Below are 26,351 nucleotides of genomic sequence, written 5' to 3'. Positions count from 1 at the left end.
ATGAGCCAATGGTGGCTGGATGAGGTTGATCGACGTCTTGTGGCGGCAATGGCGGGGGCGCCGCGGCCGAAAGGCGCTGTGGGAAGAGGGAGGCGGGATCTGCGGGATGCACAAGAAGAAGGGCGGAGCCTCGCCCTGACAGGCAACGGCGCCTCCAATCAGCGCGGTGGGCGGGCGGACCGTTGCGCGCGACGACCAATGGTATTCTCAGGATTGCATTGATGGGCAGTTCAGCCGATCAATAGGCGCGGGGCTTTTTTCTGCGACCCGGCAAATCACAACGGCGTGCGGCCTCGCGGGTGTGGCGGGAACGGCGTCAGCCAATGGGATGCGCGGACCGCCTTGATTGACGCGTGGGCGGGCCAATGGGGGCGTGTCGTGGGCGGGACCGCGGAGCGGGGCGCCATGTCGCGGCGGCGGTGGCGCGGCCCTCAGGGTGCTGAAGGTGGCGGACGCGGAGCCGACATGGGGAAGATGGCTACGGGCGGCGGCGGCGGCGGTTCGGGCCGATATTATGGCGGCGGTGGCGGCGGCGAAGGCGGGAGAGCCCCAAAACGCCTGAAAACCGAGAGCGCGGAGGCGCCGCCTCATGGGCCTGGCGGGCCGGGGGGCGCGGGCGGCGGGGCCGGAGCGGGAGGATCGGTGAGAACGGGGGAAAGCGGGGAAGGGGTTTGGTGTGGGCAGCGGGGGCAGAACAGCTCCTTGAGGGGGGGAAAAACGCTGTGAGGGGGGTAAATACGGCGGCAGGAGCTGAGGGGGGTAAAAGAGCTCCTGCGAGGGGGCAAAAATGGCGGGAAGGGCTGAGGGGGGGTAAAAGAGCTCCTGTGAGGGGGCAAAAATGGCGGGAAGGGCTGAGGGGGGTAAAAGAGCTCCTGTGAGGGGGCAGAAATTGAGAGAAGGGCTGAGGGGGCTTAGGAGAAGCTGAGGGGGGGAAAGAAGTTTGTGTGAGGGGGGAAAATGTGGGGAGGGAAGTTCTGAGGGGACAAACATGGCGGGAAGAGCTGAGGGGGGGAAAAGATCCCGTCTGAGGGGTAAATATTGGAGGGTAAATACTGAAGAGAGTAAAAGATCTCCCTTGAGAGTGTAAATATTGAGAGGAAATAAAAAATTTGTTCTGAGAGAATAAATATTGCGGGGTAAATACTGAGGAGATACTGTTTGAGGAAGTAAACGTTGAGGGATAAATATTGGGGGGTAAGTACGGAGGAATGGAAAAAGATGTTTGAGGGAATAAATAGATGGGGGTAAGTACTGAAGAAGAATAAAAGATTTCTGAGGGGGCAGATATTGAGGGGGGAAATCTTGGGGTAAGCATTGGAGATAAATGTGGGGGCAAAGATAAATTGGCAGTGTCCCCAAACCTTGGCTGTCCCCAGGAGAACTACGAGGACCCGCACAAGACGCCGGCGTCGCCCGTGGTTCACATCCGCGGCCTCATCGACGGCATCGTGGAGGCCGACCTGGTGGAGGCGCTGCAGGAGTTCGGGCCCATCAGGTGGGAGACGGGGGGGACACTGGGGTGGAGACACTGGGGACAGTGTGCTGGGGACACTGGGGGTACTGGGGACACTGGGATGGGGACACTGGGGACAGTGTGCTGGGGACACTGGGGGGACAGTGGGGATAGTGTACTGGGGACACTGGGGGGACAGTGGGGACACTGGGATGGGGACACTGGGGACAGTGTGCTAGGGACACGGGAGTGGTGACACCATGGGGTGACACCACCACGCTGACCGTGTCCCCCCTGTCCCAGCTACGTGGTGGTGATGTCAGGAGTTGGTGACACCATGGGGTGACACCACCACCCTGACCGTGTCCCCCCTGTCCCAGCTACGTGGTGGTGATGTCAGGGGTTGGTGACACCATGGGGTGACACCACCACACTGACCATGTCCCCCCGTCCCAGCTACGTGGGAATGATGTCAGGGGTTGGTGACACCATGGGGTGACACCACCACACTGACTATGTCCCCCCTGTCCCAGCTACATGGTGGTGATGTCAGGGGTTGGTGACACCATGAGGTGACACCATGGGGTGACACCACCACGCTGACCGTGTCCCCCCGTCCCAGCTACGTGGGAATGATGTCAGGGGTTGGTGACACCGTGGGGTGACACCACCACGCTGACCATGTCCCCCCTGTCCCAGCTACGTGGTGGTGATGCCGAAGAAGCGCCAGGCCCTGGTGGAGTTCGAGGACATCCTGGGCGCCTGCAATGCCGTCAACTACGCGGCCGACAACCAGATCTACTTCGCTGGGCACCCGGCCTTCGTCAACTACTCCACCAGCCAGAAGATCTCACGGCCAGGGGACAGCGACGACGCGCGCGGCGTCAACAACGTGCTGCTCTTCACCATCCTCAACCCCATCTACTCCATCACCACGGTGAGCAGGGCTGGGGTTTGGGGTTTTATTGGGGTTTGTTGGAGTTTTATTGGGGTTTGGGGTCACCACCAACGTGCTGCTCCTCACCATCCTCAACCCCATCTACTCCATCCCCACGGTGAGCGGGGCTGGGGTTTGGGGTTTTATTGGGGTTTATTGGGGTCACCACCAACGTGCTGCTCTTCACCATCCTCAACCCCATCTACTCCATCACCACGGTGAGCAGGGCTGGGGTTTGGGGTTTTATTGGGGTTTATTGGGGTCACCACCAACGTGCTGCTCCTCACCATCCTCAACCCCATCTACTCCATCACCACGGTGAGCAGGGCTGGGGTTTGGGGTTTTATTGGGGTTTATTGGGGTTTATTTGGGTTTATTGGGGTCACCACCAACGTGCTGCTCTTCACCATCCTCAACCCCATCTACTCCATCCCCACGGTGAGCAGGGCTGGGGTTTGGGGTTTTATTGGGGTCACCACCAACGTGCTGCTCTTCACCATCCTCAACCCCATCTACTCCATCACCACGGTGGGTTTGGGGTGTCCTAGCTTCATTTTGGGGCTCTCAGGTTGGTTTTTGGGGTCTCAGGTTGGTTTTTGGCATCCAAGGTGGGTGTTTAGGGTCTTGGGCTGTATTTTTGGGGTCCCAGATGGGTTTGGGGTTCTAGGCTGTATCTTTGGGTACTGGGCTGTATTTTTGGGGTCCTGTGTGGGTTTTTGGGGTCCCAGATGGGTTTGGGGGTCCTAGGCTGTATCTTTGGGTCCTGGGCTGTATTTTTGGGGTCCCGTGTGTGTTTTGGGGTGCCCCTGACCCCCCTTTCCCCCCAGGACGTGCTCTACACCATCTGCAACCCCTGCGGGCCGGTGCAGAGGATCGTCATCTTCCGCAAGAACGGCGTGCAGGCCATGGTGGAATATCCCACACACAGCACCCCAAACCTGCACTGGGGGTTTGGGGGGGATCCCCGAAATCCCAGTGCCCCCAGGAATGGGGATCAAAGGGATCCGAGGTCACCAGAACAGCCCAGGTGGCCCCGCCTGGCTCAGAGCGAGGCTGTCCCTGAGTCCCAGCCCCTCTGGGGTCCCAAAATTCCCTGGATCCCATCGGGAATTCCCTGAATGCAGGCAGGAAATGCCCACATTGCCTCGGGAATTGCCCCACTCCCAAATCCCATTGGAAATTCCCCAGATTCCATTGGGAATTGCCCCAGTCCCAAATCCCGTTGGGAATTCCAGGTTCCATCAGGAATTCCCTCAATCCCAAATTCCTCAGGAATTGCCCCAATCCCAAATCCCATTGGAATTGCCCTGAGTCCATCAGGAATTGCCCCAAATCCCAGTCCCAGTTTGGTTTCCTTGACTGGGCCACGTTTGACTCAGTGCAGAGTGCCCAGCGCGCCAAGGCCTCGCTCAACCCCAGTCCCAAATCCCCTCAGGAATTGCCCCAAATCCCTCAGGAATTGCCCCAAATCCCTCGGGAATTGCCCCAAATCCTTCAGGCATTGCCCCAGATCCCAATCCCAGTTTGGTTTCCTTGACTGGGCCACGTTTGACTCAGTGCAGAGCGCCCAGCGTGCCAAGGCCTCGCTCAACCCCAATCCCAAATCCCATCAGGAATTGCCCCAAACCCCTCAGGAATTGCCCCAGATCCCAATCCCAGTTTGGTTTCCTTGACTGGGCCACGTTTGACTCGGTGCAGAGCGCCCAGCGCGCCAAGGCCTCGCTCAACGGCGCCGACATCTACTCAGGGTGCTGCACCCTCAAGATCGAGTACGCCAAGGTGGGCACACCTGGGGACACCTGGGGACGTACCTGGGGACACATAGGAACACACCTGGGGACAGCTGGGGGCACCTGGAGACACACCTGGGCACACCTGGGACACATGGGGATGTACCTGGGAACACGGGCGGGTACCTGGGGATGTACCTGGGGACACACCTGAAACACGTGGGGACACCTGGGGGCACACCTGGGGGTACCTGGGGACATATCTGGGGACACCTGGGGGTACCTGGGACACACCTGGGGGTACCTGGGGACACATCTGGGGGACACCTGGGCACACCTGGAGGTACCTGGGCACACCTGGGGACACACTTGGGGGTACCTGGGCACACACCTGGGGGTACCTGGGCACACCTGGGGGTACCTGGGGACACACCTGGGGGTACCTGGGCACACCTGGGGGTACCTGGGCACACCTGGGCAGGTGCCAACCCCCCTGCCCCCCCAGCCCAGCCGCCTGAACGTGTTCAAGAATGACCAGGACACCTGGGACTACACCAACCCCAACCTGAGCGGGACAGGTACGGCACGGCAGCCTCAGCCTCAGGGAGGGAGGGAGGGCTGGAAACTGGGGAGAATTCCTGGAATTTGGGGGCTTTGGAAAGGGGGGATTAACCTTTCCAAAATTGGGAGGTGCCACCCAAAAAACCCCTGGGGTTTTTCCTAAAATTGGGGGGGTTCCAGAGGTCCTTCCAAAATTGGAGGGGTCCCAGGAGTCTTTCCCAAAATTGGGGGTTCCAGGAGTCCTTCCCAAAAATTGGGGGATCTTTCCCAAAAAAGGGAGGTCCCTGGGATCCTTGCCAAAATTAGGGATTGTTTCCCAAAATTGGGAGGTCCCAGGAGTCCTTTCCTAAAACTGGGGGGGATCTTTCCCAAAATCTGGGGGGATCTTTCCCAGAATGGGGAGAGTCCAGGGATCCTTCCCAAACTGGGGAGTCCTTCTCAAAAACTGGGGGGGTCTTTCCCAAAATTGGGGAATATTTCCCAAAATTTGGGGCTGAGGGGGGGGTTTGTCCTTCGCCGGCTCCGCGCCCATCCCGGGCAGATTCAGCCTCTTCCTCCTCCTCCTCCTCATCCTCCTCCCACCACACTGGGGGGGGGCTCAAGCAACCCCCCCAAAACCAAAAATCCAGGAGAAAAAAACACCAGAAAAACCCCCAAAAAACCCAAAAAAAGTCCCCAACACCAGCAGCAGCAGCAGGAGCCCCCGGCGAGGGACGCGCGGCCACAGAACAAGGAATTTGTAGGAATTCTCCCTTTCCCAAGGCACAGTTTGGGGGAAAATTTAGGAATTTCAGCAACATCAGCACAAATCCAGGAGCATTTCTTAGGAATTCATTCACTTCCAAGGCACAAAACTCGGTGGTGTTTGGGAATTCTCTCAACATGGACACATCCCAGGAACATTTTTGGTTTTAGGAATTCTGGCACTCCCAAGGCACAGCTCAGGTGGAATTTAGGAATTTCAGCAACATCAACACAAACCCAGGAGCATTTCATGGGAATTCTCTCATTTCCAAGGCCCAAACCTTGTCATTTTTAGGAATTTCAGCAACATCAACACAAACCCAAGAGCATTTCATGGGAATTCTCTCATTTCCAAGGCACAAACCTTGTGATTTTTAGGAATTTCAGCAACATCAACACAAACCCAAGAGCATTTCATGGGAATTCTCTCATTTCCAAGGCACAAACCTTGTGATTTTTAGGAATTTCAGCAACATCAACACAACCCAGGAGCATTTCATGGGAATTCTCTCATTTCCAAGGCACAAAACCTGGTGGTTTTTAGGATTTCAGCAACATCAACACAAACCCAAGAGCATTTCATGGGAATTCTCTTATTTCCAAGGCACAAAACTTGGTGATTTTTAGGATTTCAGCAACATCAACACAAACCCAAGAGCATTTCATGGGAATTCTCTCATTTCCAAGGCACAATTTGGGGCAATTTTAGGAATTTCTGCACAACCCAGGAGCATTTCATGGGAATTTTGGCACTTCCAAGGCACAAAACTTGGTGGTTTTTAGGAATTTCAGCAACATCAACACACTCCAAGAGCATTTCATGGGAATTCTCTCATTTCCAAGGCACAGTTTGGGTGGAATTTAGGAATTCCAGCAACATACCAAGACACAGTCCAAGAACATTCTGATCTTTTTAGGAATTCTCCCATTTCCAAGGCACAAACTCAGAGGTTTTTGGGAATTCTCTCAACATCAACACAACCCAGGAGCATTTCATGGGAATTCTCTCATTTCCAAGGCACAGTTTGGGTGAATTTTTAGGAATTCTCTCAACATCAACACAACCCAAGAGCATTTCATGGAAATCTTGGCACTTCCAAGCCGCAGTTTTGGTGGAATTTTAGGATTTCAGCAACATCAACACATCCCAAGAACATTTTTTAGGAATTCTCTCATTTCCAAGACACAAACTAAGAGGTTTTTTGGGAATTGTCTCAACATCAACACAACCCAGGAGCATTTCATGGGAATTGTGGCACTTCCAAGGCACAGTTTGGGTGGAATTTAGGATTTCATCAACACAACCCAAGAGCATTTTTTAGGAATTCTCTCACTTCCAAGGCACAAATCTTGATGGTTTTTAGGATTTCAGCAACATCAACACATCCCAAGAATATTTTTTAGGAATTCTCTCATTTCCAAGGCACAAAACCTGGTGGGTTTTAGGATTTCAGCAACATGGACACAACTCAAGAACTTTTTTGTAGGAATTCTCTCATTTCCAAGGCACAAACCTCAGAGATTTTTGGGAATTCTTCCAACATCAACACATCCCAGAACATTTCATGGGAATTCTCTCACTTCCAAGGCACAATTTGGGGCAATTTTAGGATTTCAGCAACATGGACACATCCCAGGAACGTTTTTTAGGAATTCTTTCACTTCCAAGGCACAAAACTCGGTGGTTTTTGGGAATTCTCTCACCATCAACACAACCCAGGAGCATTTCATGGGAATTTTGGCACTTCCAAGGCACAGTTTGGGTGAATTTTAGGAATTCTCTCAACATCAACACATCCCAAGAGCATTTCATGGGAATTCTCTCATTTCCAAGGCACAAAACTCAGTTTTTAGGAGTTTCAGCAACATCAACACAACCCAAGAATGTTTTTGTAGGAATTCTCTCATTTCCAAGACACAAACTCAGAGGTTTTTGGGAATTCTTTCAACATCAACACAACCCAGGAGCATTTCATGGGAATTCTCTCATTTCCAAGGCACAAATCTTTGATGGTTTTTAGGATTTCAGCAACATGGACGCAACCCAAGAGCGTTTTTAAGAATTCTTTCACTTCCAAGACACAAACCCGATGCTTTTTAGGATTTCAACAACATCAGCTCACTCCAAGAACATTTTTTAGGAATTCTCTCATTTTCCAAGGCACAGTTTGGGTGAGTTTAGGAATTCTCTCAACATCAACACAACCCAAGAGCACTTCATGGGAATTCTCTCATTTCCAAGGCACAAAACTCGATGGTTTTTAGGAATTCTCTCATTTCCAAGACCTGATTTTGATGGTTTTTAGGAATTCTCTCATTTCCAAGGCACAAAACTCGATGGTTTTTAGGAATTCTCTCATTTCCAAGACCTGATTCTGGTGGTTTTTAGGAATTCTCTCCCTTCCCAGACCATTTCCTTGGGGTTTTTTAGGAATTTCCTCACCACACTTGACCTCCCAAGGCCATTTTTGGTGGTTTTTGGAATTCTCTCACTTGGGAGACCAAACCCCAGGGTTTTTAGGAGCTCTCTTCTCCCCCGTGACTCAGTTTTGGGGGTTTTAGGAACTCCTCTCCTTCCATTCCTCAGTTTGGTGTTTCCAGGAGTTCTTCTTCATCCCCCACCACAATCTCAGTGGTTTTAGGACCACCCAAGGCCCTTTTTGGTGCTTTCAGGAGCTCTCCTGAGCATCCCCAAGGTGCCGACACCTCCCCAGAACCCCAAACCCACCAGATCTGGGCTCAAAGCCCCAAGGAGCATTCCAGGAACACCTTCAAGAACATTCCAGGAACACCCCCAGGAACATTCCAGAAACACCCCCAGGAACACCCCAAGGAACATTCCTGGAACACCTCCAGGAATGTTCCAAGGACACCCCAAGGAACATTCCAGAAACACCTTCAAGAACATTCTAGCAACACCTTCAAGAACATTCCAGAAACACCCCAAGGAACATTCAAGGAACACCCCAGAAACACCTTCAAGAACATTCCAGCAACACCTTCAAGAACATTCCAGCAACACCCCAAGGAACATTCCTGGAACACCTTCAAGAACACCCCAGGAAACGTTCCAGCAACACCATAAGGAACATTCCAGAAACATGCCAAGGAACACCCCAAGGAACATTCCAGCAACACCCCAGAAACACGCCAAGGAGCATTCCTGGAACACCTCCAGGAATGTTCCAAGGACACCCCCAAGAACATTCCAGCAATACCCCAAAAACACCCCAGGAAACGTTCCAGCAACACCCCAAGGAACATTCTAGAAACACCTTCAAGAACATTCCAGAAACACCCCAAGGAGCATTCCTGGAACACCTCCAGGAATGTTCCAAGGATACCCCCAGGAACATTCCAGCAACACTCCAAAGCGTATTCCAGGAACACCCCAAGAACATTCCAGCAATACTCCAAAAACACCCCTGGAGCATTCCAGGAACATTCCAAGGAACATTCCAGAAACACCTTCAGCAACACCCTAAGGAACACTCCAGGACCACCCCAGGAACATTCCAGAACCCCAAGAACACTCCCAGGAATGTTCCAGAAACGTTCCAGGAACATCTAAGGAACATTCCAGAAACACTTCCAAGAACAGCCCCCCAGGAACATTCCAGAAACACCTCCAGGACCACCCCAGGAGCATTGCAAAGAACATTCCAGAAACACCTCCAGCAACACCTCCAGAAACATTCCAGGAACACCCTCAGGAACACTCCAGAGCACCCCAGGAGCTCCTCAGAAACATTCCAGAAACACCTCCAGGAGCTCCTCAGGAACATTCCAGAACACTCCAGGAACATTCCAAGAACACCCTCAGGAACATTCCAGAAACACCTCCAGGAGCTCCTCAGGAACATTCCAGAACATTCCAAGAGCACCCTCAGGAACATTCCAGAACACTCCAAGAACACCCTCAGGAACATTCCAGAACACTCCAGGACCACCTCAGGAACATTCCAGAACACTCCAGGAACATTCCAGAACACTCCAAGAACACCCTCAGGAACATTCCAGAACACCCAGGAGCTCCTCAGGAACATTCCAGAACACTCCAAGAACACCCTCAGGAACATTCCAGAAACACCTCCAGGAACACTCCAAGAGCACCCTCAGGAACATTCCAGAACACTCCAGGAACACTCCAAGAGCACCCTCAGGAACATTCCAAGAGCACCCTCAGGAACATTCCAGAACACTCCAAGAGCACCCTCAGGAACATTCCAGAACACTCCAGGACCAGCCCCGTGCCCGGGGCAGCCCGGGGTGCCCAGGCCCCGTTTCGGGGCCGTTTTGGGGCCGTTTGGGGCCCTTTGGTGACTCTCGCCCTGTGCCGCAGGGCCCGGGGCGCGCTGGGAGCAGCCGTGGGTAAGAGGAGCCCCCCAGGAGGGGCCCAAAGGACTTTTTTGCCCCCCCAGGATCTGTAAGTAGCCCCTTTTTCTCTCTTCTTGCCCTTTTCCTCCTCTTCTCAACCCAAAACCTCCAAAGCTCCAGGAGAGGGGAGGATTTGACCAAAACGTTGAGTTCTGAACCCAACCCTGGCTTCAATCCTGACCCCCCTCATCCATGTCCCAGTGCCCTGGGTGTCGGGGGGGTGGGTTCATTAACATCCCCAATTAACGATGAGCGGTGTAATTACCATCTCTGTGCTGATTGATGGGTCTGGGGGGGGGGTACCCAGGTTCTTTGGGGGGATTTTGGGGGGGTTGTGACCCCAGCTGTGCCCCCCCCTCAGGAGAGCCCGGAGGGAACCCCAACAAGCGGCAGCGGCAGCCGCCCCTGCTGGGCGACCACCCGGCCGAGTACGGTACGGAACGGCAGGGGGCGCCACCGGGGGGCGCCAACGGGGCGGACTGGGGGGGATTTGGGGGGGCTTTGGGGGGGCTAGGGGGAGGTTTGGGGGGGCTGGGAGCTCATTTGGGGCAGCTTTGGGGGGGCCTGGGAGAGGTTTAGGGGGCTGGGGGGCACGGTTAGAGCAGGTTTGGGGGTCTGGGAGAAGGTTTGGGGGGGCTAGGGGCAGGTTTGGGGGGGTTACGGGAGGTTTGGGGGGCCTGGGGGCTCATTTGGGGCAGGTTTGGGGGGCTAGGGGGAGGTTTGGGGGGGTTACGGGAGGTTTGGAGGGCCTGGGGGCTCATTTGGGGCAGGTTTGGGGGGGCCTTTATAGTTTGGGGGGCTTAGAGGGGGCTAGGGGGAGGTTTGGGGGCACTGGGGCAGGTTTGGGGGGGCCTTTGGGAGGGCTGAAGGGAGGTTTGGGGGGCACTGGGGCTCATTTGGGGCAGGTTTGGGGGGGTTTGGGGAGGCTGGCAGGAAATCTGGGGGGCTTGGGAGAGGTTTGGGGGGCTGGGGGCAGATTGGGGGGTCTGGGGTCTCATTCTCCTCCTCTGCCCCATTGCTGTGCCCCCTGTCAGGATTTGGGGGTCTCTGGCCCCCCTCATTCTGGGCTGTTCCCTCCCAAGGTGCTCCCCACAGTCGCCACCACCACAGCAAGGGCTGCAAGCCCCCTCCCCACATTGGGGATCCCCCTGACCCCATGGGGGTCTCTCCCCCATTTCAGGGGTCCCTCTCCCCCCATTTGGGGTCTCTTTTCCCCCGTTTCAGGCGGTCCCCACAGCGGTTACCACCACGGCCACTACCATGACAAGGGCTGCAGGCCCCCTCCCCACATTTGGGGTCTCCTATCACCATGGGGGTCTCTCTCTGTTTTTGGGTCTCCTATCACCATGGGGGTCTCTCCCCCATTTCGGGGGTCTCTCTCCCCCCATTTAGGGTCTCTTTCCCCCCATTCCAGGTGGTCCCCACGGCGGTTACCACCACGGCCATACCACAGCAAGGGCTGCAAGCCCCCTCCCCACATTTGGGGTCTCCTATCACCATGGGGGTCTCTCCCCCATTTCAGGGATCTGTCTCCCCACATTTGGGCTCTCTCTCCCCCATTTGGGGTCTCTCTCCCCCCATTTAGGGTCTCTCTCCCCCCATTTGGGGTCTCTCTCCCCCCATTTGGGGTCTCTTTCCCCCCCATTTCAGGGGTCTCTCTCCCCCCATTTAGGGTCTCTCTCCCCCATTTCGGGGGTCTCTCTCCCCCCATTCCAGGTGGTCCCCACAGCGGTTACCACCACGGCCGTACCACAGCAAGGGCTGCAAGCCCCCTCCCCACATTAGGGGTCTCTCTCACCCTATTTAGGGTCTCTTTTCCCCCCCATTTCGGGGGTCTCACCCCATGTTCCCCCCCGTTTCAGGTGGTCCCCACGGCGGTTACCACCACGGCCACTACCGTGACAAGGGCTGCAAGCCCCCTCCCCACATTTTGGGGGTCTCTCCCCACATTTCAGGGGTCTCACCCCTGTTTTTCCCCCATTTCAGGTGGTCCCCACGGCGGTTACCACCATGGCCACTACCACCACGACGAGGGCTACGGGCCCCCTCCCCACATTTGGGGTCTCCTATCACCATGGGGGTCTCTCCCCCATTTAGGGTCTCTCTCCCCCCATTTAGGGTCTCTTTTCCCCCCCATTTCAGGGGTCTCTCTCCCCCATTTCAGGGGTCTCTCTCCCCCCATTCCAGGTGGTCCCCACGGTGGTTACCACCACGGCCACTACCATGACAAGGGCTGCAAGCCCCTCCCCACATTTGGGGTCTCTCTCACCCTATTTAGGGTCTCTTTTCCCCCACATTTCAGGGGTCTCACCCCATGTTCCCCCCCATTTCAGGCGGTCCCCACGGCGGTTACCACCACGGCCACTACCACCACGACGAGGGCTACGGGCCCCCTCCCCACATTTGGGGTCTCTCCCCCATTTAGGGTCTCTCTCCCCCCATTTAGGGTCTCTTTTCCCCCCCATTTCAGGGGTCTCTCTCCCCCATTTCAGGGGTCTCTCTCCCCACATTTTGGGGGTCTCACCCCTGTTTCTCCCCATTCCAGGTGGTCCCCACGGCGGTTACCACCACAGCCATACCACAGCAAGGGCTGCAAGCCCCCTCCCCACATTTCAGGGGTCTCACCCCATGTTCCCCCCCATTCCAGGTGGTCCCCACGGCGGTTACCACCACGGCCACTACCACCACGACGAGGGCTACGGGCCCCCTCCCCACATTTGGGGTCTCCTATCACCATGGGGGTCTCTCCCCCATTTAGGGTCTCTCTCCCCCATCTCAGGGGTCTCTCTCCCCATATTTCGGGGGTCTCACCCCATGTTCCCCCCCATTTCAGGCGGTCCCCATGGCGGTTACCACCACGGCCACTACCACCACGACGAGGGCTACGGGCCCCCTCCCCCCCATTACGAGGGGCGGCGCATGGGCCCTCCCCCGGTGGGGGGGGGGCACCGGAGGGGTCCCGGCCGTTACGGGCCCCAGTACGGGCACCCCCCCCCGCCGCCGCCGCCGCCCCCCGACTACGGCCCCCACGCCGACTCACCCGTGCTGATGGTGTACGGGCTGGACCAGGCCAAGATGAACTGTGACAGGGTCTTCAACGTCTTCTGCCTCTATGGGAATGTGGAGAAGGTGGGCAGGGGTCCTGAGTGGGTCTGGGGGGTCCCAAAGGGGTCCTGGGGGGTCCCAAAGGGAAATTAGGGGTGTTTGGGGGGTCCCCAGTGGGGCTGGACCAGGCCAAGATGAACTGCGACAGGGTCTTCAACGTCTTCTGCCTCTATGGGAATGTTGAGAAGGTGGGCAGGGGTCCTGAGTGGGATTTGGGGGGTTTTGAGGGGATTTGGGGGGTCTGCAGTGGGATTTGGGGGGGCTGGACCAGGCCAAGATGAGCTGCGACCGCGTCTTCAACGTCTTCTGCCTCTATGGCAACGTGGAGAAGGTGGGCAGGGGTCCTGAGTGGGATTTGGGGGGTCCCAAAGGGAAATTAGGGGTGTTTGGGGGGTCCGCAGTGGGGCTGGACCAGGCCAAGATGAACTGTGACAGGGTCTTCAACGTCTTCTGCCTCTATGGGAATGTTGAGAAGGTGGGCAGGGGTCCCAGAGGGGGTTTGGGGGGTCCTAAAGGGAAATTAGGGGGATTTGGGGGGTCCTTAAGGGGTCCTGGGGGGTCCTAAAGGGAAATTAGGGGTGTTTAGGGGGTCCCCAGTGGGGTTTGGGGTTCCTGCAGGAGATCCCTCGTCTGTCCCTGTCCCTGTCCTTGTCCCTCACCTGTCCCAGCTGTCCTTGTCCCCTCACCTGTCCCACTGTCCCTCACCTGTCCCACTGTCCCTGTCCCATGTCCCACATGTCACACACGTGTCACGTGTCCCGTGTGTGCAGGTGAAGTTCATGAAGAGCAAGCCAGGCCTGGCCACTGTCCCTCACCTGTCCCAGCTGTCCCTGTCCCCTCACCTGTCCCACTGTCCCTCACCTGTCCCAGCTGTCCCTGTCCCATGTCCCACATGTCACACACGTGTCACGTGTCCCGTGTGTACAGGTGAAGTTCATGAAGAGCAAGGCAGGCCTGGCCTCTGTCCCCTCACCTGTCCCACTGTCCCTCACCTGTCCCACTGTCCCTCCCTGTCCCATGTCACACATGTCCCACATGTCACACACATGTCACATGTCCCGTGTGTACAGGTGAAGTTCATGAAGAGCAAGCCGGGTGTGGCCACTGTCCCCTCACCTGTCCCTGTCCCTGTCCCTGTCCCATCTCACCTGTCCCTCACCTGTCCCTGTCCCATGTCCCACATGTCACACACATGTCACGTGTCCCGTGTGTGCAGGTGAAGTTCATGAAGAGCAAGCCAGGCCTGTCCCTGTCCCCTCACCTGTCCCACTGTCCCTCACCTGTCCCACTGTCCCTGTCCCATGTCCCACATGTCACACACATGTCACACACGTGTCACGTGTCCCGTGTGTGCAGGTGAAGTTCATGAAGAGCAAGCCGGGCGCGGCCATGGTGGAGATGGCCGATGGCTACGCCGTGGACAGAGCCATCACCCACCTCAACAACAACTTCATGTTCGGCCAGAAACTCAACGTCTGGTGGGCATTTGGGGCGTTTTGGGGCTTTTTGGGGTCATTTTGGGGTGTTTGGGGTCATTTTGGGGGGTCCCTGTGTGATTTTGGGGGGGGTTTTGAGGGGTCTCAACCCCATCTCTGCCATCACCCACCTCAACAGCAACTTCATGTTCAGCCAGAAACTCAACGTCTGGTGGGCATTTGGGGGCTTTTTGGGGCAATTTGGGGAATTTTTGGAGATCCCTGGGGAGTCCCTGAGTGATTTTGAGGGTCCCCGAGTCATTTTCGGGGTTTATGGTGATTTTTGGGGTGGATTTTCAGGGTGTTTTGGGGTGGATTTTTGGGGTTTTCTCACCCGCTTTTTCCCCCAGAGATTTTTAGGGTGGATTTTGGTGATTTTTGGGGTTTTCTGACCCATTTTTTCACCGTTTTTTCCCATTTTTTCACCATTTCCCCCCATTTTCCCCCTGCAGTGTCTCCAAGCAGCAGCCATCATGCCGGGCCAGTCCTATGGGCTGGAGGACGGCTCCTGTGGGGTTCATGGGGATTTTTGGGGTGGATTTTGATGATTTTTGGGGTTTCCTGACCCGTTTTTTTCCCATTTTTTCACCATTTCCCCCCATTTTTGCCCCATTTTCCCCCTGCAGTGTCTCCAAGCAGCACGCCATCATGCCAGGCCAGTCCTACGGGCTGGAGGACGGCTCCTGCAGCTACAAGGATTTCAGCGGTTCCCGCAACAATCGCTTCTCCACGCCCGAGCAGGCGGCCAAGAACCGCATCCAGCACCCCAGCAACGTCCTGCACTTCTTCAACGCGCCCCTGGACGTCACCGAGGACAACTTCTATGAGGTCAGGCTGCCTTCGGCCTCGGCCTCATCCTCGCCAAAGCTTTCGTCCCCGCCCTCCTCCTCCTCTTGGTCCTCTTGGTCCTTCTCTTCCTCCTCTTCCTCCTCCTCTTGGTCCTTCTCCTCTTGGTCCTTCTCTTCCTCCTCTTCCTCCTCCTCTTGGTCCTTCTCCTCTTGGTCCTTCTCTTGGTCCTTCTCTTCCTCCTCTTCCTCCTCTTGGTCCTTCTCTTCCTCCTCTTCCTCCTCTTGGTCCTTCTCTTCCTCCTCTTCCTCCTCTTGGTCCTTCTCTTCCTCCTCCTCCTCCTCCTTCTCTTCCTCCTCTTGGTCCTTCTCCTCTTGGTCCTTCTCTTCCTCCTCCTCTTCCTCCTCTTTGTCCTTCTCTTCCTCCTCCTCTTGGTCCTTCTCCTCTTTGTCCTTCTCTTCCTCGTCCTCTTCCTCCTCTTGGTTCTTCTCTTCCTCCTCCTCTTTCTCCTCCTCTTCCTCCTCCTCTTCCTTCTCTTCCTCCTCTTGGTCCTTCTCTTCCTCCTCCTCTTCCTCCTCCTCTTCCTCCTCCTCTTCCTCCTCCTCTTGGCCATCCCTGTCCCTGGGCCTTGACATCGTCCCCGGCCTAAGCCCCCAAACACCCCCCCAAAATCCCATCCTGACCACCCCAAAAATCCACAAACCCCAATCCAAAACCCCCAAACCCCTCCTGACCCCCCCCAAAACCCCCAAACCCCCCCAAAAACCCCCAAACTCCAATTCTGGACCCCCAAAAACCCCCAAACTCCCATCCTGAACCCCCCCAAACTCCCATCCTGAACCCCCCCCAAACTCCCATCCTGACCCCCCCAAAAACCCCCAAAACCCCCCCAAAAATCCCCAAACTCTAATCCTGAACCCTCCCAAAAACCCCCAAGCCCTTCCCCAGGGCCCCCAAATCCCCCCAAAAAACCTTCCCAAATCTCCCCCTGACCCCTTTGTGCCCCCTCCCCGTTTTTTCCCCCCAGATCTGTGACGAGCTCGGGGTCAAGCGCCCGTCCTCGGTCAAGGTGTTCTCTGGCAAGAGTGAGTGGGGAAATTGGGGGGATTTGGGGGGTCAGGGTGGGGTTTGGGGGGATTTGGGGGGGATTGGGGGGGTCAGGGTGGGGTTTGGGGGGATTTGGGGGGGATTGGGGGGACTTGGGGGGGATTTTGGGGGGTCAGGGTGGGGTTTGAGGGGGATTTGGGGGATGAGGAAGGGGCTTGGGGGGATCAGGGGAGATTTGGGGGAGTCAGGGTGGGGTTTGGGGGTTTTGGGGGGTCAGGGGGGATTTGGGTTCTTGGGGGGGTCAGGAAGGACCCGTGACCCCCGTGTGACCCCTGGGTGACCCCTGTGTGACCCCTGTGTGACCCCATGACCCCTGTGTGACCCCAGGCGAGCGCAGCTCCTCGGGGCTGCTCGAGTGGGACTCCAAGAGCGACGCCCTGGAGACGCTCGGGTTCCTCAACCACTTCCAGATGAAGAACCCCAGTGAGTTCATCCTCATCTTCATCCTCTGCCTCATCCTCATCCTCATCATCTTCATCCTCATCTTCATCTTTATCCTCATCCTCATCCTCATCTTCATCCTCATCCTCATCCTCTGCCTCATCCTCATCTTCATCCTCATCCTCATCATCTTCATCCTCATTTTCATCCTCATCTTCATCCTCTGCCTCATCCTCATCCTCTGCCTCATCCTCATCTTCATCCTCTGCCTCATCCTCATCTTCATCCTCTGCCTCATCCTCATCCTCTGCCTCTGCCTCTGCCTCATCCTCATCCTCATCCTCACCTTCATCCTCATCCTCATCCTCATCCTCATCCTCATCCTCATCCTCATCCTCATCCTCTGCCTCGTCCTCCCAGCCCCCTCCCCATCCTGCCCTTCATCCTCCTCCTCCTCTTCCTCAACCTCATCCTCCTCTTCCTCCCCGTCATTCTCTTCATCCTCCTCCTCCTCCTCCTCCTCCTCTTCCTCCTTTTCATTCTCCTCTTCCTCCTCCTCTTCATCCTCACCCTCCTGAGGGGCTGGGGAGGGGGTTTGGGGGTTTTTGGGGGGGGTTTGGGGGGTGAGGAAGGGGCTTGGGGGGTCTGGGGAGGGATCCTGAGGGGTTGGGGAGGGGGTTGGGGAGGGGATTTGGGGGGGATTTGGGGGCATTTGGGGGGTGAGGAAGGGGCTTGGGGGGGTTTGGGGGGTCCTGGGGTTTGGGGAGGGGTCCTGGGGGGGATTTTGGGGTTGTTTTGGGGGGTCAGGGGAGAATTTGGGGTTCCTGGGGGGTCCCACACCCCCCTGACCCCCCCATTTCTGTCCCCCCCAGATGGGCCCTACCCCTACACGCTCAAGCTCTGCTTCTCCACGGCCCAGCACGCCTCATAAGGGACCCCAAAATCAACCCGGGGACCCCCAGGATCAGCCCTGGGACCCCAAAATCAACCCCGGGGACCCCAAAATCAACCCCGGGACCCCCAGGATCAGCCCGGGGACCCCCGGGATCTGCCCAGGGACCCCCAGGATCAACCCCGGGACCCCCAAAATCAACCCTGGGTCTCCCAGGGACCCCAAAATCAACCCGGGGACCCCCAGGATCAGCCCAGGGACCCCTCGAGTCCCCCAGGATGACCCAGGATCCCCCCAGGGACCCCCAGGATCAGCCCTGGGAACCCACAGGGACCCTGGGATCCCCCTGGGGACCCTCTGGGACCCCCAGGACCCCCCTGGAGATCCCCAGGATTTGCCCTGGACCCCCAAGATCTCCCCAGGGACCCCCAAGATCTCCCCATGGAACCCAAATGGACCCTGGGGACCCCCAAAATCAGCCCTGGACCCCCCCAGGACCCCCATGACCCCTCTGGGACCCCCGGGATCAGCCCTGGATCCTCTTGGGACCCCCAAAGATCTCCCAGGGACCCCCAGGATCACCCCTGGGACCCTCAGAAATCCCCTTGGGACCCCCCCATAGCCCCCCCAGGGCCCCCCCATTTTTTTTTTAAGGCTGAGGGGGTGCAGCCCCCCCCCCCCTCCCCCCCCCATTTTTAAGGAGAAGGGGTCGGAGCCCCCCCAAAATCCCCCCCAATAAAGTTCTTGTTTGGGAAACAAAAACACCGAGAATTTGTGGGGTTTGGGGGGAATTTGGGATTTTCGGGATGATTTTGGGGGTTTCAAGGTTTCTTCGGGGAGAATTTGAGAAGTTTTGGGGATTTTGGAAATTGGTTTTTTTTTGGGGCGGGGGATTTTGGGTGGGATTTGGGAGGTTTTGGCGGGATTTGGAATTTTTGGGAAGATTTTGGGGGGTTCAGGGTTTTGGGGAGAATTTGGGAGGTTTGGGGGAAGATTTTGGGGAGGTTCAGGATCTTTGGGACAATTTTGGGGGGAAAGTGGAGGGGTTTGGAGGGTTTGGGATTTTTTTGGACGATTTTGGAGAGGTTTGTGGTGGTTATGGGGTTGGGGGGGATTTGGGAAATTTTGGGGAGGTTTTGGGGCATATGGAATTTTTTGGGGGATGATTTTTGGGGGGTTTTGGGATTTTTTGGGGTAGTTTTGGGGTTTTTCGGGGGTTATGGGGTCTGGGGGGAAGCTGGAGGATTTTGGGGGTTCAGAGAGGGTTCGGGGGGAATTTGGGTGCAATTCAGAAACTTTCAGGACAAACTCGAGGTCAACGCTCACTTCCGCCTCCTTACCGCGGCACTTCCGCCTCGTTAGGGCGGCTCCACCAGCACTTCCGCCTCGTTATGACGTCACTTCCTTTCGTCGTGAGGGGGCGCGGCCCCGCCCCGCGCTGCCATTGGCCGCGGGACCGGAAGTGCGGGGCGCCGAGCGGAGCCAATGGCGGCGGGGGTCGCGCGGCTGCTGCGCGCACGTGAGTGGGGGAGGGGCGGCCCCCGTTCGTCCCCAGGGACCCCCGCGTGACCTTGGCCCCCGTCACGTGACCCCCGGGTTGTTCCCAGTTCGGTCCCAGTTTGGCCCCAGTGGGTCCCCAGTGGGCCCCAGTTTGTCCCGGTTTGTCCCCAGTTTCCCCAAGTGGGTCCCAGTTTGTCCCCAGTTTATCCCCAATTTATCCCCAGTTTATCCCAGTTTCCCCCCAGGACTCCCACTGGGTCCCAATTTGTCCCCAGTTTGTCCCAATTTGTCCCCAGTTTGTCCCAGTTTGTCCCAGTTCCCATCCCAGCACTCGCAGCCCCTCCATGTTGTCTCCCAGTCCATCCCAGTCCATCCCAGTCCAATCCCATTCTTGTCCCAGTCCCTCCCAGTTCAATCCCATTCCCATCCCAGTCCCTCCCAGTCCATCCCAGTTCAATCCCATTCTTGTCCCAGTGCTGTCCCAGTGCTGTCCTGCTGGGTGACCTCGGTGTCCCCAGTGCCATCCCCATTGCCCCCAGTGCCCCCCAGTCCATCCCAGTGTCCCCATTCCCATCCCAGTGCCCCCAGTTCAATCCCATTCCCATCCCAGTGTCCCCATCCCCATCCCAGTGTCCCCATCCCCATCCCAGTGTCCCCATTCCCATCCCCAGTGTCCCCATTCCCATCCCAGTTCAATCCCATTCCCATCCCAGTGTCCCCATCCCCATCCCAGTGTCCCCATCCCCATCCCCAGTGCCTCCATTCCCCTCCCAGTTCAATCCCATTCCCAACCCAGTGTCCCCAGTGTCCCCATTCCCATCCCCAGTGCTCCCAGTCCATCCCAGTGTCCCCAGTTCAATCCCAGTCCATCCCAGTGTCCCATTATCCCATCCCCAGTCCATCCCAGTGCTCCCAGTCCATCCCAGTGCCCCCATTCCCATCCCAGTGTCCCCATTCCCACCCCAGTGTGTCCCAGCGCTGTCCCGGTGTCCCGGTTGGTGTCGTCCATGTCCCCGGTGTCCCCGGTGCCGTCCCCCCGTGAGCTGCAGACGCTGCACCCCCAGTGCTCCCAGTCCATCCCAGTGTCCCCATTCCCATCCCAGTGTCCCCATTCCCATCCCAGTGTGTCCCAGCGCTGTCCCGCTGTCCCGGTTGGTGTCATCCATGTCCCCGGTGTCCCCGGTGCCGTCCCCCCGTGAGCTGCAGACATTGCACCCCCAGTGCTCCCAGTCCATCCCAGTTCAATCCCATTATCCCACCCCAGTGTGTCCCAGCGCTGTCCCGCTGTCCCGGTTGGTGTCGTCCATGTCCCCGGTGTCCCCGGTGCCGTCCCCCCGTGAGCTGCAGACGCTGCGGGTGACGCAGGAGCGGCCGCAGGTGCTGCACGTGCAGCTGCACCGGCCCAGCAAGCGCAACGCCCTCAACCTGCAGTGCTGGCGGTACTGGGACGGACTGGGAGGGGTTAACGGGGGACTGGGAGGGACTGGGAGGGACTGGGAGGGGTTAACGGGGGACTGGGAGGGACTGGAAGGGGTTAAAGGGGGACTGGGATGGACTGGGATGGACTGGGACGGACTAGGAGGGGTTAAAGGGGGACTGGGAGGGACTGGGATGGACTTGGATGGAGTGGGAGGGACTGGGAGGGGTTAAAGGGGGACTGGGAGGGACTGGGAGGGACTGGGAGGGGTTAAATGGGGACTGGGATGGACTGGGAGGGGTTAAAGGGGGACTGGGAGGGACTGGGAGGGACTGGGAGGGGTTAACGGGGGACTGGGAGGGACTGGGATGGATTAAAGGGGGACTGGGATGGACTGGGATGGACTGGGACGGACTGGGAGGGGTTAAAGGGGGACTGGGATGGACTGGGATGGACTGGGATAGAACTGGGATGGGACTGGGATGGACTGGGAGGGACTGGGATGGACTGGGAGGGGTTAAATGGGGACTGGGAGGGACTGGGATCGACTGGGATGGACTGGGATGGACTGGGAGGGGTTAAAGAGGGACTGGGATGGACTGGGAGGAACTGGTCTGTACTGGTCCATACTGGTCTGTACTGGTGCACGCTGGTTTTTACCAGTGTTTACTGCTCGGTACTGGTTTATACTGGTGCACACCGGTTTGTACTGGTCTGTACTGTTCTGTACTGGTTTTTAATGGTCTGTACTGGTTTTTACCAGTCCGTACTGACCCATACTGGTCCATACTGGTGTGTACTGGTGCAGGGAGCTGGTGCAGGCGTTCCAGGACATCTCTGAGGATCCCTCGTGCCGCGCCGTCGTCATCTCCGGGGCCGGCAGCGCCTTCACCGCCGGTGGGACGGGGGGGCCTGGGGGGCTCTGGGGGTCCTGGGGGGGTTCTGGGGGTCCTGGGGGGTCCTGGGGGGGTCCTGGCGGCTTTGGGGGTCACAGAGACCCCCAGGACCCCCCAAAATCCCTCCCTGACCCCACCAGGGATGGAACTGTCTGACCCAGGCTCGGTTCTGGTCCTGGGGGGTTCTGGGGGGGTCCAGGGGGATCCTGGGGGGGTCATGGGGGTCCTGGGGGTCTCTGTGACCCCCAACCCCCCCCCAGGACCCCCCAAATTCCCTCCCTGACCCCCCCAGGGATCGCCCTGGGCTCGGTCCTGGCCCGGCTGCCCCAGGAGGATGCGGCTCGCAGGGCCTGGGCTCTGCGCTGGTTTTGGGGGATCCTGGGGGGTTTGGGGGGGGTCCTGGGGGGTTTTGGGTGGTCCTGGGGGATTCTGGGGGTATTTTGGGGGGTCCTGAGGGTCCCTGTGACCCCCCCAGGGATCGACCTGGCCGACCTGGGCTCGGTCCTGGCCCAGCTGCCCCAGGAGGACGCGGCTCGCAGGGCCCTGGGCTCTGCGCCGGCGCATCCTGGAGTTCCAGGAGAGCTTCTCGGTCATGGAGAAGGTGGGACGGGGTCAGGGGGGGGACCCCTGGACACCCCAAAACCTGGTGGGGCTCCATAAAGCTGGGCTGACGCCCCAGAACCTGCCCTGACACCCCAGAACCGGCCCTGACCCCATAAACCTGGGCTGAAACCCCAATGCCTGGTGTGACCCCATAAACCCCGCCTGACCCCACAAAAAAAACCCCTGATCCCACAAAAACCCCTGACCCCACAAACCCACCCTGACCCCACAGAAACCCCTGACCCCACAAACCCCTCCTGACCCCACAAAAACCCCACAGTGCCCCAAACCTGTGATCGCCGCCGTGCACGGGCCCTGCATCGGAGCCGGTGAGGGAGCGGGGGCGGGATTGGGATGGGATTGGGATTGGGATTGGGGTGGGATTGGGGATGGGATTGGGGATGGGATTGGGATTGGGATTGGGGTGGGACTGGGGGTTTGGGATGGGGTTTGGGATGGGATTGGGGTCAGAATTGGGGTCAGGATTGGAGTTGGGGTTTGGGATGGGATTGGGGTGGGATTGGGGTGGGATTGGGGTCAGAGTTGGGTTTGGGGTCAGGGTCGGGATTGGGGTTGGGGTCAGGGTTGGGTTTGGGGTCTGGGTGGGATTGGGATGGGGTTGGGGTCAGAGTTGGGTTTGGGGTCAGGATTTGGGATGGGGTTGGGGTCGGGTTTGGGGTCAGAGTTTGGGATGGGAGCGATGGGGCGGGGGAGTGGGGGGGGGTCGGGATCAGGATGAAGATGAGGAGGGTGAGGAGGATGAGGATGGGATGATGAGGATGAAGAAGATGAAGACGATGAGGAGGGGACAACGATGAGGAGGATGATGAAGATGAGGAGGATGGGGCAATGAGGATGATGAGGATGATGAGGAGGAGGATAATAATGATGATGATGATGATGACAGTGATGATGATGATGACAGTGATGATGATGATGAGGATAATGATGATGAGGATAATGATGATGATGGGATGATGATAATGAGGAGGATGATGAGGAGGATGATGGTGGGATGATGATGATGATGATGAAGATGATGATAATGAGGATGGGATGATGATGATGATGATGACAATGATGAGGAGGATGATGATGATGATGACGATGACAATGATGACAATGATGACAATGATGACGATGATGACGATGATGAGGAGGATAATGATGATGATGATGACAATGATGATGATGATGATGGGATGATGATGGTGATGATGATGACAATGATCATGATGATGACGATGATGATAATGAGGATGGGATGATGAAGATGATGACAATGACGAGGAGATGATGATGATGATGGTGACAATGATGATGACGATGATGACGACGATGATGACGATGATGACGATGATGATGACGACGATGACAATGATGATGATGATGATGACGATGATGACAATGATGATGACAATGATGATGACAATGATGACGATGACGATGATGATGATGATGATGACAATGATGATGACGATGATGACAATGATGACGATGAAGGCTGTCCCCCCCAGGCGTGGACCTGATCTCGGCCTGTGACATTCGCTTCTGCTCCCAGGACGCCTCGTTCCAGGTCAAGGTGGGACACGGGGGGGCCCCGGGACCCCCTGGATGTCCCCAAAGCCCCTGGGACACCCCCAGTGTCCCCTCAGTGTCCCCTCAGTGTCCCCAATGTCCCCCCAGTGTCCCCTCAGTGTCCCCAGTGTCCCCTCAGTGTCCCCAGTGTCCCTCAGTGTCCCCCCAGTGTCCCCTCAGTGTCCCCAATGTCCCCACAGGAGGTGGACATGGGGCTGGCGGCCGACGTGGGGACCCTGCAGCGCCTCCCCAAAATCGTGGGGAGCCAGAGGTGGGTGAGGGGCACCCCCGTGACCCCCCGGTGTCCCCAGTGTCCCCAGTGTGCCAAATAATGTTCCCAGTGATGTCCCCAATGCTGTCCCCAATGTCCCCAATGTCCCCAATATCCCCAGCCTGGTGAACGAGCTGGCCCCAGTGATGTTCCCAATGATGTCCCCATTGCTGTCCCCATTGTCCCTAATGTCCCCAATGTCCCCAATGCTGTCCCCAATGCTGTCCCCAATGTCCCCATTGTCCCCAATGCTGTCCCCAGCCTGGTGAACGAGCTGGCCCCAATGCTGTCCCCAATGTCCCCAGTGATGTCCCCAATGTCCCCATTGTCCCCACTGTCCCCAGCCTGGTGAACGAGCTGGCCCCAATGATGTCCCCAGTGCTGTCCCCAGTGTCCCCCAATGTCCCCCATTGTCCCCAATGTCCCCAATGCTGTCCCCCATTGCTGTCCCCAGCCTGGTGAACGAGCTGGCCCCAGTGATGTCCCCAGTGCTGTCCCCAGTGTCCCCAATGTCCCCATTGCTGTTCCCACTGTCCCCACTGTCCCCAGCCTGGTGAACGAGCTGGCCCCAGTGATGTCCCCAATGATGTCCCCAGTGTCCCCAATGTCCCCAATGTCCCCATTGCTGTCCCCAGCCTGGTGAATGAGCTGGCCCCAATGATGTCCCCAATGATGTCCCCAATGTCCCCAATGATGTCCCCATTGCTGTCCCCACTGTCCCCATTGCTGTCCCCACTGTCCCCATTGCTGTCCCCATTGTCCCCAATGTCCCCACTGTCCCCAATGTCCCCAGCCTGGTGAACGAGCTGGCTCTCACCGCCCGCGTCATGAGGGCCCCCGAGGCGCTGAGCTGCGGCCTGGTCAGGTGGGAACAAATCCGGGCACTTTTGGGGCATTTTGGGCGGATTTTTGGGGTGGATTTTGGGAGATTTGGGTGGATTTGGGGTGGATTTTTGGTGATTTTTGGGTGTATTTTGGGGTGGATTTTTGGGGTGGATTTTTTGGGGTGTATTTTGGGGTACCTGGGTGCATTTTGGGGTGCATTTTGGGGTTTCTCTCTCCCCAGGCGCATGCTCCCCGACAAGGAGTGGATTTGGGGTACCTGGGTGGATTTTGGGGTGGATTTTGGGGTTAATTTGGGGTTAATTTTGGGGTTTCTCTGTCCCCAGCCGTTTGCTGCCCGACAAGGAGTGGATTTGGGGTACCTGGGTGGATTTTGGGGTGGATTTTGGGGTTAATTTGGTGTTTCTCTCTCCCCAGCCGCATGCTCCCCGACAAGGAGTGGATTTGGGGTCTCTGGATGGATTTTGGGGTGGATTTTGGGGTTAATTTGGGGTTTCTCTGTCCCCAGCCGTGTGCTGCCCGACAAGGAGTGGATTTGGGGTACCTGGGTGGATTTTAGGGTGGATTTTGGGGTTAATTTTGGTGTTTCTCTCTCCCCAGCCGTGTGCTCCCTGACAAGGAGTGGATTTGGGGTACCTGGATGGATTTTGGGGTGGATTTTGGGGTTAATTTTGGGTTTCTCTGTCCCCAGCCGTGTGCTCCCTGACAAGGAGTGGATTTGGGGTACCTGGGTGGATTTTGGGGTTAATTTGGTGTTTCTCTCTCCCCAGCCGTGTGCTGCCCAACAAGGAGTGGATTTGGGGGTACCTGGGTGGATTTTGGGGTTAATTTTGGGGTTAATTTTGGGGTTTCTCTCTCCCCAGCCGTGTGCTCCCCGACAAGGAGTGGATTTGGGGTACCTGGGTGGATTTTGGGGTGGATTTTGGGGTTAATTTGGGGTTTCTCTCTCCCAGCCGTGTGCTCCCCGACAAGGAGACGCTGCTGGACGTGGCCTTTGGGGGTGGCCTCGGCCATCGCCGCCCGCAGCCCCGTGGCCGTGCAGGGCACCAAAATCAACCTGGTCTATGCCAGGGACCGGCCCGTGAGCGAGGGGCTGCAGCACGTGGTGGGTGACACCCCAAAACCCCTGTAATTACCCCAAAAATCCCTTTAATTACCCCCAAAATCAACCTGGTCTATGCCAGGGACCGGCCCGTGAGCGAGGGGCTGCAGCACGTGGTGGGTGACACCCCAAAAACCCCTGTAATTACCCCAAAATCCCTGTAATTACCCCAAAATCCCTGTAATTACCCCAAAATCAACCTGGTCTACACCAGGGACCAGCCCGTGAGCGAGGGGCTGCAGCACGTGGTGGGTGGCACCCCAAAATCCCTGTAATTACCCAAAAATCCCTGTTATCACCCCCAAAAATCCCTTTAATTACCCCAAAAAACCCTGTAATTACCCCAAAATCCCTGTAATTACCCCAAAATCCCTGTAATTACCCAAAAATCCCTGTAATTACCCCAAAATCACCGTCATCATCCCAAAATCAGTGTCATCATCCCAAAAACCCATTATCACCCCAAAATCCTGTTATCACCCCAAAATCAACCTGGTCTACGCCAGGGACCGGCCCGTGAGCAAGGGGCTGCAGCACGTGGTGGGTGACACCCCAAAAACCCCTGTAATTACCCCAAAATCCCTTTAATTACC

The 26,351-nt window shown here is 57.2% G+C and overlaps 3 protein-coding genes across 4 annotated transcripts; all 3 read left to right on the top strand.

The window, feature by feature from the left end:
• The first annotated feature begins 358 nt into the window (after window positions 1-358).
• On the top strand, window positions 359-17,904 carry HNRNPL (heterogeneous nuclear ribonucleoprotein L). Of its 2 annotated transcripts, XM_077192907.1 has the most exons (14): window positions 359-642; window positions 1,377-1,495; window positions 2,153-2,390; window positions 3,218-3,303; window positions 4,073-4,169; window positions 4,626-4,698; window positions 10,164-10,235; window positions 12,636-12,931; window positions 14,264-14,385; window positions 15,009-15,210; window positions 16,196-16,253; window positions 16,603-16,698; window positions 17,529-17,615; window positions 17,658-17,904. In XM_077192907.1, exons 1-13 carry the CDS (start codon window positions 406-408, stop codon window positions 17,585-17,587), a joined length of 1,755 nt encoding a protein of 584 aa, XP_077049022.1. In that variant the 5' UTR covers window positions 359-405; the 3' UTR covers window positions 17,588-17,615; window positions 17,658-17,904. The 2 variants fall into 2 exon arrangements, with proteins under 2 accessions (XP_077049022.1, XP_054509852.1); XM_054653877.2 differs by having other exon boundaries at window positions 17,529-17,904.
• Window positions 4,729-9,759, top strand: LOC143696504 (uncharacterized). Its single transcript, XM_077192909.1, has 3 exons — window positions 4,729-6,185; window positions 6,269-8,321; window positions 8,425-9,759. Exons 2-3 carry the CDS (start codon window positions 8,284-8,286, stop codon window positions 9,746-9,748), a joined length of 1,362 nt encoding a protein of 453 aa, XP_077049024.1. The 5' UTR covers window positions 4,729-6,185; window positions 6,269-8,283; the 3' UTR covers window positions 9,749-9,759.
• Window positions 17,905-18,767: 863 nt separating the features above from the next.
• Window positions 18,768-26,027, top strand: ECH1 (enoyl-CoA hydratase 1). The gene is given in 12 exon segments (XM_077192872.1): window positions 18,768-18,801; window positions 18,966-19,067; window positions 20,313-20,487; window positions 21,274-21,362; window positions 21,837-21,904; window positions 21,906-21,962; window positions 22,245-22,293; window positions 23,482-23,546; window positions 23,743-23,813; window positions 24,607-24,678; window positions 25,610-25,649; window positions 25,651-26,027. Coding segments are annotated over 12 exon segments (960 nt in total). The 3' UTR covers window positions 25,789-26,027.
• Window positions 26,028-26,351: the final 324 nt, after the last annotated feature.

The sequence above is a fragment of the Agelaius phoeniceus genome, chromosome 36 (genome assembly GCF_051311805.1).
Source record: "Agelaius phoeniceus isolate bAgePho1 chromosome 36, bAgePho1.hap1, whole genome shotgun sequence".
Classification (NCBI taxonomy): Eukaryota; Metazoa; Chordata; class Aves; order Passeriformes; family Icteridae; genus Agelaius; species Agelaius phoeniceus.
Note: the sequence above shows the minus strand (reverse complement) of the source record. Positions and strands in the feature narration are given on the sequence as shown.

Coding starts and splice junctions, on each gene's coding strand:
- HNRNPL (XM_077192907.1), top strand. CDS start 406: ATGTCGCGGCGGCGGTGGCGCGGCCCTCAGGGTGCTGAAGGTGGCGGA. Junction 4,170..4,625: donor TCAAGATCGAGTACGCCAAG/GTGGGCACACCT, acceptor CTGCCCCCCCAG/CCCAGCCGCCTGAACGTGTT. Junction 15,211..16,195: donor CCGAGGACAACTTCTATGAG/GTCAGGCTGCCT, acceptor TTTTCCCCCCAG/ATCTGTGACGAGCTCGGGGT.
- LOC143696504 (XM_077192909.1), top strand. CDS start 8,284: ATGTTCCAAGGACACCCCAAGGAACATTCCAGAAACAC. Junction 8,322..8,424: donor AAGGAACATTCCAGAAACAC/CTTCAAGAACAT, acceptor TTCCAGCAACAC/CTTCAAGAACATTCCAGCAA.